The sequence below is a fragment of the Triplophysa rosa genome, linkage group LG20, assembly GCF_024868665.1.
Source record: "Triplophysa rosa linkage group LG20, Trosa_1v2, whole genome shotgun sequence".
NCBI lineage: Eukaryota > Metazoa > Chordata > Actinopteri > Cypriniformes > Nemacheilidae > Triplophysa > Triplophysa rosa.
The window spans coordinates 8,223,165-8,235,777 of NC_079909.1; the positions used below are offsets into that span (position 1 = coordinate 8,223,165).

General features: G+C 41.8%; 1 protein-coding gene across 1 annotated transcript in view; it reads left to right on the plus strand.

Moving 5' to 3' along the window:
* gpr179 (G protein-coupled receptor 179) overlaps positions 1–9,442 on the plus strand; it is a 10,979-nt gene extending 1,537 nt beyond the window's left edge. The window contains exons 2-11 of the mRNA XM_057362562.1: positions 16–124; positions 2,661–2,757; positions 2,967–3,184; positions 3,484–3,552; positions 3,652–3,761; positions 4,151–4,389; positions 5,355–5,493; positions 5,573–5,675; positions 5,758–5,907; positions 6,300–9,442. Coding sequence (XP_057218545.1) covers positions 16–124; positions 2,661–2,757; positions 2,967–3,184; positions 3,484–3,552; positions 3,652–3,761; positions 4,151–4,389; positions 5,355–5,493; positions 5,573–5,675; positions 5,758–5,907; positions 6,300–9,167 — 4,102 coding nt within the window. The 3' untranslated portion in view covers positions 9,168–9,442. The remainder of the gene's footprint in view (positions 1–15; positions 125–2,660; positions 2,758–2,966; positions 3,185–3,483; positions 3,553–3,651; positions 3,762–4,150; positions 4,390–5,354; positions 5,494–5,572; positions 5,676–5,757; positions 5,908–6,299) is intronic.
* Positions 9,443–12,613: the final 3,171 nt, after the last annotated feature.

A 12,613-nucleotide genomic window follows, 5' to 3' on the forward strand; every position in this document is an offset into this window, starting at 1 on the left:
CCGGTCTGATGGTAGGGGTGTGATCCGTGTGGACATGAACATCCAGGGATTCAGTGTGGATCAGTGTGCCAGTGGAGACTTCTGGTTTGCAAACACACACAAGTGTAATCGTACCAGCATGGAGGTGAGTGTAAACTGACCTCATTTAGATTAAGAATAAATTCGTTTTATAAGAGACTTGCTGTAGGATACACCTCCAAAGGACATAGCGTCCAGTTTTTTTCCCTGATAATAAAAAAATTATAATTTGAAATTAAAAGTGCTAGGTAGGTAGTTTACAATACAATGCACTATACAATGGTATAGTTCACCCAAAAATGAAAATCCTGTCATCATTATTTATCCGCATGTCATTTCCAACCTGTATGACTTTCTTTCTTCCGCAGAACACAAAGGATATTTCGATGAAAGTTGGTAACCGTACACTGTAAAAAAAAATCCCGTAAAAAAACAGATAAAGTACTGGCAGAAAATTACCAGTACATTTTCCTTTATTTTACGGACATTTCCATTAATGCTAAAATGCAAATGAATGCAGTGCAAAATGTAAAATACAGGTAAAACAACTGTAAAAATGAACACGGAAAATTCCTTCATATTAATACAGTATATTGTGCCCTATTTTTACGGCTTTTTTTTAGAGTGTACAGCACTGGCCCCCATTCACTTCTATTGTATGGACACAAAACCAATGCAAGTGAATGGGGTCCAGTTACCAACATTCTTCAAAATATCTTTTTTGTGTTCTGCTGAAGAAAGAGAGTCATACAGCTTTGAAATGAAAAGAGGGTGAATAAATGATGAAAGAATTTTTTGGGTGAACCATCCCTTTAAAAGATGTCAAACTAAAGTTTTCATTATGTCACTTGGCACATTGTAGGTTCGTAGGTCTTACAGCCTTGTGATATAGTTTGGGGACAGATGGGACCATTTAAAGACTTTTACCCATAAATGGCACAACAGTATTTTAGAAACTGTGTATGGGTGGATTCCACTAACCAAGGACAAGCAGTGCCAGAACACATCCAGAGATCCACTTGAAATGCTCTGTCACTGAATGTCAAGTGGACATTTAGTGGAGTGATGGAAGGTGATTCTGTTCGTGTCTCTGTGTGTCTGTGAGCTTGTCTGATTTATCATCGTGATATAACTGCTGCTGAGGTCAACAGAAAAGATTACAGCGCACTAGATTGTAGCTTTCCTCACTTCATCATCTGTGCTATTCTCTGATATTGTTTTGACACTTTATGGCATTTTAACACTACACTATCATTATAATGCCCTGTTGCCTTCAGAATCAGACAATTTAATATCTTTACATATTATTACACATACGTTTTTTGTTATATATTAATACATCACCTGCGAACCTCCTTTTCCCGCTGTTTTTCATCACCACGCTCCTACTTTCATACAGTCCTTCTATATAAAGATGTGAGCGCAGGATGATGTGAAGGATTAGGATCATAATCTTGTGATGCTCACACCCGCATCCGACAGGGCAGACCCCCACCACCAGCATCCATACTGCAGCCAGTGTTAAGAATGTCCCGCCGAATTTAATGTGAATCGAGTTATTAACAACACATTATTAGAACAGTTTTGTTTCATAACAATGGCGCTAGTACTCACACAAAACATTTCTTTGACTTCTAGATGATACATGACGTTGATCTTAGCACGACCTACTTTTGCTTATTACTTATTCACTAAAGTAACATATTTTAATGTAATGAGTAAAATGAGGGTTTGGGGTTTACTGATAAAATATTACCCCATATAAATAAAAAAGAATATATGAATATACTGTATATTTGTTTGTCTATATGCATGTGAAAAAGGCTGAATGTGCCTGAATAGAAAACACCAAGCTCTGCCAATAGAGGTATTACTCTTCCATTTAGGATTTAAGTTAGATTAACTCAGAGTGAGTCTGATGTGTGGGTCAGCTGACTCGAAGATAAATCGCTGATGAGAGACCGCACATGCAATTAATGGTAGAAAACAATTACACACATGCACGCACACCCACGCACGCACGCGCGTGCGCATACACACACACACATGTCTGGTTTATTATGGGGACAGTCCATAGGCGTAATGTTTTTTATACTGTACAAACTGTATATTCTATCCCCTATCCCTAACCCAACCCCTAAACCTAAAGATCATAGAAATCATTTTGCATTTTTAGATTAAAAAAAATATTGTTCTATTAGCTTTTTTGCCCATGGGGACCTCAATTTTGGACCCCACAGTGACACAAGTCCCCATGTGTTGGTGTGCATTCAGGTTTAGGTCCCCACCGGGATATATAAACATGAACACACACACGCACGCACGCACACACACACACACACACGCACGCACGCACACACACACGCACGCACGCACTCACACACACACACACGCACGCACGCACGCACACACACACGCACGCACGCACACACGCACGCGCGCACACACACACGCACACGCACACACACACACACACACACACACACACACACACACACACACACACACACACACACACACACACACACACCCCTACACGACCGGCAAAAACCTAAACGTCTCTTTTCCAGGAGCAATTTCTTTTTACTAGTGATTGTAAAATAGATGACGTGTGATTTACGTATTCTCTGTATTCTCCTCAGTGTGTGCCAATCCCACAACAGGGCTTCCGGATGGGTCAGTACTGCTGCAGATGTAAAAAGGGCTATTACAGCCCAATTCCATACATACAAAGCAAAAGTAAGAGTTTTCAAACAAGCATATAGCTGTACACAAAGGAGTCAATCTTACTTCTTTAAAAAACATACTACAAATGTATTGCTATAACGGAAATTATGATTGGTCAAGGGTCAAAGTTACAGTAGAGAGTTAGATAAACGTTATCTTTAGCATATTTTATGTTCATCTCGAATGAGTGACATTTTGCTTTTTGTGTATGGTGTGAGCAGTGGCAGGGGGGAGCAGAGTGAATGGTACCCAAGCGTGTTACCCAGAAATCCCTGTGTGTCTGCCCTGTTGGCCCGGCTGTGATCAGTGTGAAGATGGAGCCCCGTGCTGCGTGCAGGAAGACTGGCTCCTGAGATCAGGTGTCCTGGCTGTGCAGGGACTCTTCATGGTCCTCGTTCTCATCAGCATGCTGGTGGCATATCAGTGCAGAAGAACCAAAGTACATATTTTATATTTCATTCAAAATATATACTCACATATAATATTCTGACACTTTGAAAGACATCCCTTTGCTGTATAATTTGATCTTTTTCTGTTGATGGTCGGCATTATAATTTAAAGTGTTTTATTCTGTTACGAAAATTGAAAAATATAATAAAAGTAAAGTAATGATATAAATATTGACATTGACATATTGGAATATATCAAATACAAACAGGATTGTTAGCTTTTAGACAGTTGCAATTTCTGTCCTCTCCACTTCTCACCTCTTTTTATCTCCATCTTTCTGTCTCTCAGTGGATCCGAACGTCTGGTCTTTTGTTGCTTGAGATGATCCTTTGCGGTTCTCTGTTGCTTTACTTCCCCGTGAGTGTGGTACAAAATTATTAATTATAAATTATTATTATTAAAATAATAATTTAAAATTTCAATTAGTCTCATGGATGTCCTTGACCTTGTTTTCAGGTCTTCATTCTATGTTTCAAACCCAGTACATTTCGCTGTATTCTTCTCCGCTGGGTCCGTCTGCTTGGCTTTGCTATTGTTTATGGAACCGTGATGCTCAAGATGTACCGGTCTGTAACACTTAAGCTCTGACATGTCTCATCTCTCCTAAATGCCTCACATGCACACCTGTCCTTAAACAGCCTTTGCCAAGAAGCAGTACACTTTCTAAAGTCTATTTAAAGAAAAAAACTGTTATATGAATTTTGAATGTGTGCATCACTGTTTGGTACAATGACGATTCATAGTAAACAATTTGGAAATAAGATGTTTAAGACAATTATAAAGATAAAGAATGAATACATTTTTTGAGAGCACTATTTCTTTAAATCTACCCTATATAATGAGCCTTAGATATGTCTGCAGAGCTCCTGTTTTTTTATTATAATTCTCATTCACAGGATTTTGGAAAACAATCAGAACAGATTTACATTCTATGAATGCATTTCTGTGTTACCAGGGTTCTGAAGGTGTTCCTCTCGCGCACAGCCCAGCGAGTGCCGTACATCACCACCACAGGTGTGCTGAGGATACTGGGAGTCATTGTGCTTACTGTCAGCTGGTTTCTGTGTGCATGGACAGTTGGCGTCCTTCAGAATCGAGACCGGAATGTTCCTTTACTAATCATATCCACCACCTCAGAAGGACAAGGTTTCAATCTGTGCGATCTGGACCGGTGGGACTACATGATGGCTGTGGGTGAGTGATGTAGTCCATGGTTTTTCTTGGGTGTCTGGCAGAGAGATTAATTGAAATTGGGGCACATTAGTAGATCAGACAAATGAAAGGATGAATGGTCCTGGATAATTTAATGCACTTTTAAGCATTTAGCCGATGATTTGAAAACTGAAAACCATTGGAAATGATTCAGCATTAACAACCACCTACAATACTAATAATATGGCATAACAAAGTATAACAGGAATTGTGCTGTTATGGAATAAATTACTAAATGATGTCCTGAACTGGAATGGCTTGACACCAGGAGATAAAACTGATTTGCAGAACTGTTCTGGCAAACTAAATGCGCCTTTGAGCATTTAAAGACAAAATACAAATGTCTTTTATGTTGTATAGGAAGGTTGTGGACTTTTCAGAATAACATTTATTTAAATCCTGATTCAAATAAACGAGTTATAAACTATAGTGGAAAATCAACTGTAGAAATACATTGAATATGTGTTTATTAAATGTTACTAAAGGTTACTAAAAACCTGTACATGACTCTTTCTTCTGTGGAACATATAAGAAGATATTTTGAGAAATGTCTCAGTGGGTTTGTGGTAATACAATGGAAGTCAATGGGAAAAAAAGTTCAAATGAGAAGCATTCAAAATATCTTCTTTTGTGTTCTGCAGAAGAAAGTCATACAGGATTGGAATAACATGAGGATGAATAAATAATGAAAGAATGTTCATTTTTAGGTAAACTATCCCTTTGATTACTATCAATTTTATGTATTTCATTATATTTAAATAACTTTCAATGCATGGAGCAGATTGGAGTTTCATTCAATTTAGTAAATTCTACTTCCTGTCATCCAGTTTACATTCCTGTGGTGTGTGGCCAATTCAATTTAAATCCATGCTCATAAATTGACACAAAGAGACCTTTGTCTTTGTGTAATTTGTGTAATTGTAAAGTTCTGTTCGGCTTTCTCTCAGCGGAGCTGTTGTTTTTGTGCTGGGGAAGTTTCCTGTGCAGTGCAGTAAAGACGGTTCCATCAGCGTTTCACGAACCACGATACATGACCATCGCCATCCACAATGAGCTACTGCTCTCTTCCCTATTTCATCTTCTCAGGTGGGCGAGTGGAGCATTTTAAAAGTGATTTAAAGCAGAGAACACTCTATTGTTATTTATCCACCCTTGTCATCTTCAGATTTGTCCAGCCATCACTTCATCCTGACTGGATGCTCTTGTTGTTCTTCACTCACACGCATGTAACAATTTCAGTAACACTCAGCCTACTCTTCATACCTAAGGTACTGTCAGTATTATTGTTGTTTACTGTGTAAATTATAATCTGAGTAATGGACAAATAATCAGGTGGTGTTTGTGTCGCAGTTTCTTTACATGTCACGGTCAGGCCGGGAGGAAATAGCTGCAGAGGTTTATGAGGATGAGGTGGAACTGCGACGCTCATGCTCATATCTTAACAGCAGTTTCACCTCCAACTGCTGCAGCGACCACAGTCTGGACCCTGATGACATTCGGGTAAACTCCCTCGCCCCGCTGCAGCCCTACTAACACACAGACCCTCAAACTTCCCAAGTTGTCCATTTTTATCTTGGTCCATCTAAACAAAGCCTAAACACTTTATAATATAAAGAGCTTTCATAAAGAGTCGACTCATTAAAACACCTTAATAACACTTCATAAACAGATAAAACCATTTTTATTACAGTATGTAACTTCAATCATAATCACATTATCATTACATCATCTGTTTTCCACTTATTCATCCACTAATTTGCCCTCTGTTTAAATATTTACCCGTACCTTTGTCTTCTAAACATCATTTTGTCTATGCACCATTAAAACACTGTCCCACTGTATTGCCCCCTTCAACGCTCCCCATCTGAAACCGTTTTTCTCCTCTGCACCAGGATGAGCTGAAGAAACTGTATGCTCAGCTGGAGGTCCACAAGACCAAGAGGATAACAAACAACAACCCCCATCTGTCGAAAAAGCGCAGCTCCCGCCTCAGTATCGGACGCTCGCTCATTAAAAGAATCACTGAGATCCCAGAAAGCTTGAGCAGGCAATGCAGCCGTGAAGATAAGGATGTCAATTCCGCAATTGGGACTGTAAGTCGAGCAGGATCTTACTACAAAAGTCCTAATACCACAAGCATTAATAGGACGAATGAATCGTTAACGCAGCCCTCGCCAAAACTGCGGAAGTCCCATAGCACATGTGCCCCGAGGAGAGACTCGCTTTTAAACTCCTCTATAAAGAGCACGGCAGACAAGAGGGCTTCACAACTTTCTGACGTTGGATCTATTAACACGACGTTGCTGGTCTGCAAGTCCGCAAGTGCGCATAATTTAACCGCAGACACTAACCTTCTACTTCCAGAGCCCACCAGGTTTCAAAAGTCCCTCAGCGTCATAGAACGCAACGGTCATCGTTCTCTGACTCCATGCAGAAGCATTGAAAACGTGTCACTTGGTGCCAAAGCAGTTCCGGCAGAAAAGCGTCAGAAAAATGTGGACATCAACATACAGAAGCAGACTTCAAGTGCCTTGCTCTCCGAGTCATTTGACAAGGCGGAGGTCTGCCCGTGGGAGGTTCTAGAAGAGCAAACCTCCAACAAGAATCAAAAACATGTCACATACTCTCTTGCAAACCAAGAAGAACCCAAATCACCTGATGCTCTATCGTCACCAAAGCTATTATATGTCTGTCCGTGGGAGTTCCTGCCACCTCCTAGTTCCCCTGTGACAGAAAATGGGAATGGGATACAGACAGACGCCAATTCCACAAAACCTGCCCTTCCGATCTCCTGTAGCGCTCCAGGGTCTCCAAATACAGTTTTAGGAAAGCCGAAAGAGTTTCAAGTGTTTTCTTTCCGTACTGCAACTCAGAGCCTTCTTGTGGCAAAGGGCATAGGGGAGGCTGGAAGAAGTTTGAGCAGAGAGAAAAGCTTTCAAGAAAGTGATGTTAAAGAGGGAACACTACAAAAATCCCTGTCCACATCAATGAGATTGTCCCTGGGAAGTGCAGCTTCAAACAAGCGTACCTCACAGCCGCAGAGACGGGCTATGACAACCGTCGAAATCAAACCTTGCCTTGTGAAACAAGCAGCAGTACGACTGCCGTCTACAGATTCCACTGAGAGGAGTCCTAAACACAGTGCTCCTGTTCACATCTGTCCATGGGAGTCAGAGGAGGTGATCTTGGTGGTCAAAAAGCAGAATGAAGATGTTTTACATAGACAATACAGTGACAAGCAAGCACTCTCTGCGACACTAAGCAAGGACTGCTACAAACCTTCTGGGTTCCAACCTAAATCTTTCTTAACCATTCCAAATGCAGAGGTGTGTCCGTGGGACGTCCCGAAACCTTTTCATCAAACCAGCATTTCTGAAGTCTGTCCTTGGGAGGTTGTGGAAGAATTACAAATCAAGAGCGTACAAACCGATGTTTGTCCTTGGGAAATGGATTCGGCCCCATCAAGTGATGCTAAAGACAATACATGCAGTGACTCTGTTCAGAAGCAGGCACATGTAAAGCCTGAAGTATGCCGTTCTTACATACTTGACATGAATGAGTCTGTGGTTAGACAGGAATACACCAAAAATCCAAGTGACTCAATAAAACCTGGTGAAAGGGTAATTTATGTTCAAGCTGAAAACAGTCCAGGAGACCATGAAACAGCCGAGAGTGGTGCATGCTCCTCTGAAGCACATGAAACACAGAAACAAGAATGTGATTTTCCCGAACCACCTTCACCCATAACTGACACAAGTCTTTGGGAGTCAGAGCCAAATACAAAAGACACTTCAAATAGCTCAATAGTTGTCATAGAGTTTGATAAGTCTGGAGAGATGGCAAGTACCAAAGAACGAGAAAGTGTCCACGAAGATGTTTGTCCATGGGAAACAAGTGAACCAGGGAAGACTTTGCAAAAGCAAGAAAGTGTCCGCACTGAAGTTTGTCCATGGGAAGCAGTTGAACCAGTCAAGACCTTGCAGAAGCAAGAAAGTGTCCGCACTGAAGTTTGTCCAGGGGAAGTAGATGAACCAGTCAAGACCTTGCAGAAGCAAGAAAGTGTTCTCACAGAAGTTTGTCCATGGGAAGGAGATGAACCTGTGAAAACCTTACAGAAGCAAGAAAGTGTTCGTGTAGATATCTGTCCATGGGAAACTGAAGTGCCAGTGAAATCTCTGCAAAAACAAGAAAGTGTCCTTGCAGATGTTTGTCCATGGGAAACAAGTGAACCAGTAAAAACCTTCCAAAAACAAGAACGTGTTCACACAGAGGTTTGTCCATGGGAAAATGAAGCGTCGCTGCATAAAGAAGAAAGTGTTCGTGAAGATGTCTGTCCATGGGAAACCGGTGAGCCAAGCAAGACCTTGCAGAAACAAGAAAGCGCTTATTCAGACGTCTGTCCATGGGACGCTAAACAATCACTCAAAGAACCTGAAGGCCACATTTATGCCAGCACATCAACAAGGCAAAACAGCATTCAAGAAAAGGACATGGAAACACCAGAAGACACCAGGATTCCTACAGAGATGGGAGACAGAGGTGTGATTCAGCCTGCAGATACCAGAGATGAGATGAGTGTTAACTCTCCACTGGCCCGTTGTGACGCATTGTGCCCTTGGGACATGGAAAGGGGCAGACAAGAATCTGTACCAGTGCATGATAATATGGATGTGTTTACTTGGGAAGAGACTATACTGGAGGAAGATGATGGTAATGCAGAAAGTGCTGCAGAGGCCTTCATATTCCCTCCAGACATGTGACACGTGAGGGCAGTTTCATTGTACTTCATATAATGTGACTCAAAAATAAATCAATGGTCTGAACGGGCTGATGAAGAACGTCCCTCTAACATTCCAATTTGAGGGTTTGACCTATGGCAACTTTCATTTTCGGCTTTGTAAGAGACAACATCAATGCAGAGCTCTCCACAATGCACATTCCCCTTTTGCCTTACAAACCCTTTGTTTAATGTTATTGTGGCAAGGGGTGTGTGGTTTAGCGAGGTCTGCGCCGAAGGGAGGAGGCGTGAGAAAGACGGCGCGTAAGTAGGTTGAGTTCACATTACAATCAGCTGTGTCTCGTTACAGTGATTGGTGAGGAGACGCATAAGAAGCTGCGGGAGTGAACAGCGGGGGAGAGAGAGCGGCTGGGAAACGCGCCACATCGTCTGGAGGACGAGAAAGTTTACCTCGAAGAATTCATACGGAACTATATGTAAAGTTGTATGCTGATTAAAAGCGCCATAGGGCGACTTTGTTTATTTATTTTTGTGTCAATAAAGCGCATCTTCGTTTCCCAGCCACGCCGACCCCGCCTCCTTTCTTCCTACCTCTACGAACTGAATTACACTGGTGCCGAAACCCGGGAAGAAAGGAGTGAGCTGCCGCCGCCATGCAGTCCCCGCCAACCACGCCATTTGCGGACGTGATCCAGTCACTCGCCAGTCTTCACCGTGAACACCACCAGGTGCTGCTGAGTCTTCGGGAAGACCAAGAACGACGCTTCCAAGCCCTCGTCCAGGCTCAGCAGGAAGACCGCGAGGCGTTCCGGAGCTGGCTAAGTTGGGAAGGAGCCGCGAGGGAGCCATCGGCCGCACCCCCAGCTGCTGGTCTCCCCCTTCACAAGATGGGAGCTCAGGACGACCTGGAGGCATTTCTCGAGCTGTTCGAGAGGTCCGCGGAGATTGCGGGCTGGCCGCCCAGCAGTTGCCAGTCCCGAATCTCCTGGTATACGCGGACCTCAAGAAAGCTATCCTCCAGCGGGTCGGCCTGAGCCCCGAGCAGAACCGTCAGCGGTTTCGCTCACTCAAAATTGGGGAGTGAGGCCAGCCCTTCGCGATGGCCCAACAGCTCCGGGACGCATGCCGCAAATGGCTGATGGCCGACGGAAGCGATGCCGAGGGAATCATCGACAAGGTGACACTGGGGCAGTTCGTGGCGCGGCTGCCAACGAAGACCGTGCAGTGGGTCCAGTGTCACCGGCTGGCGTCGCTGAGTCAGGCCATCCAGTTGGAGGAGGACCAGATGGTGGCGTGCCCTGGGGTCGGCCTTCCCCGACCATCTACCTCTCTCCCTCTTTCTGTCTCTCTCCCCTGCTGTTCACTCCCGCAGCTTTTTATGCTTCTCCTCACCAATCACTGTAACGAGACACAGCTGATCGTAATGTGAACTTGACCTACTTACCTCTTTCTCACGCCTCCTCCCTTCGGCGCAGACCTCGCTAAACCACGCCCCCCTTGTTATCACTTATCATTTTGTGTGTCTTTGTGTTGGTAAGGCCAGGGGTGCACATAAGTTTTTCTATCTGGTTCTCAAGAGAGCACCTGGAGATTCGGTTTGGTGCTCACATTGCACATAGTGTGACAAATTATATTTACCTATTAAAAATACAAGTAAAAAGGAGTTACTTTTTAATGAAAAATAAACAAAATAATAAAGTATTCAAGGACACGCACGGCATCTTCATGTAAAGTTATTGTACGGCTTTGGTGCAAAAAGGTCTTTGAAACGAGTTGTTTGTTATATTTTGTAATGCTTTTGGTCAGTTTGTCTAATAAATACCTGTGACTGTACTTTTATTCGCGTGTTGTGTTTTAAAAGGCTGGGAAGTGGTTACGGTTATATTAAGGGTGAGGTTGGGGTTAGGTGCTACAAAATATTTAAACCATAAATAATTATGAAATGCTAAGAATTGCACGCATCTCGGTCTGGAGCATTTAGCAAACAGCAACATAGTTCCTTGTTCGTCGAAAAACGACGCCAAAGGGGTACCCTGCGCATTCAAAAGTGACGCCGAGGGGCGCTGACCGAGCATAAATATGTGACGAGTCGGGAGTGAGAACGGGTTGTTCAAAACCTCTTAACTGGCACCGCCCTTTTTTAGCCTATACATGAAAACGCACTGTTGGAACTAAAATGGTTGTAACTCATGAATGCTTTGGAGTAGAGACCTACGGTTGTTCTCATTTGAAAGAAGACACTTGGAAGATTATTCCTGAATTAAAAAAATATGTATTTTTATTATTATTATAGTTTATGATTATTGCTATAACAAACTATAAAAATATTGTGTATAGATTTTATTTAAAAAAAAAACATATAAAATCTATGTGTTTCGACCTAAAAAATGTCAAAAGGTCAAAGTCCCAAGTACCACCAATATTTTTATGATGTTTGAGCTTGATCGACCAAATTATGTGTCTTCTGTGAGTATTTTAGCCGCAGTACCAGACGAATCCAGTAGGGGACACCTTTTTTTGGTCTGACATTGGACACCACAACAGACATTGAGATTGCTCTTTTTCATTTTTTTTTATTCTTCACATGAAGAGACAATGAAAATATAGACAGGACCATGAACAACATAAAAAACATAAAAATTTAATATCTTATGTCTGCATTTTTTTATTATTATGATATTGTTTTTTTATACACATAAATTATTTTATAAAACAGTGATGGAGTATTTATTCTAGAGTCTTAAGACCTTTCCAACAACATATTTTGTCATGATAAGATAAGAATTTGCATGCATAATATTGAAGTAAATGTTTTTTCCTGATGGAGGGACTACATTTTCATGCATACTCTTGTCATTTATAACTCAGTCACTCTTTCTTCATAAATTATTTCATAAAGTACTGATCATATTTGCATTCTAGATTCCTAGACCTTTCCAACAATATATAGTTTGTCATGATAAGATAATAATTTTCATCCAAAATATTGAAGTAAACATGTAAAAGTGACATTTAGCAGTATATGTCTTTATGCGCACTCTTTTCATTTATGAATCAATTACTCTTCTTACATAAATTATTTTAGAAAACAGTGATGAGATATTTATTCTAGAGGTTTAGACCTTTCCAACGATATAAGATTGGTCATGATAAGATAAGAATTCACATGCCATATCTTGAAGTAAATCAAGCTTCCCGTACACGGGAGGTGCCAGTTATTTAAACAGCTTGTCCTTTTAGAAAGTTTAAGAGAAGCGGTGTTTTGGTAGACGTGCAGAGCAGCGCAGTTCCAGACATTCACAGAGGCAGCGCGTGACGCGCTTCTCTAGTAACGAAAGCAGAACCTACAAAAGCGGAGCTGCCAATACTCCGTTTTTCATCATTTACACCCAGGTCCCGTTTATCACCGGGAACAAACGAGATATCAGTAGTTTTAGCAGCATTCAGTACAAACGGAAATCTTATCCA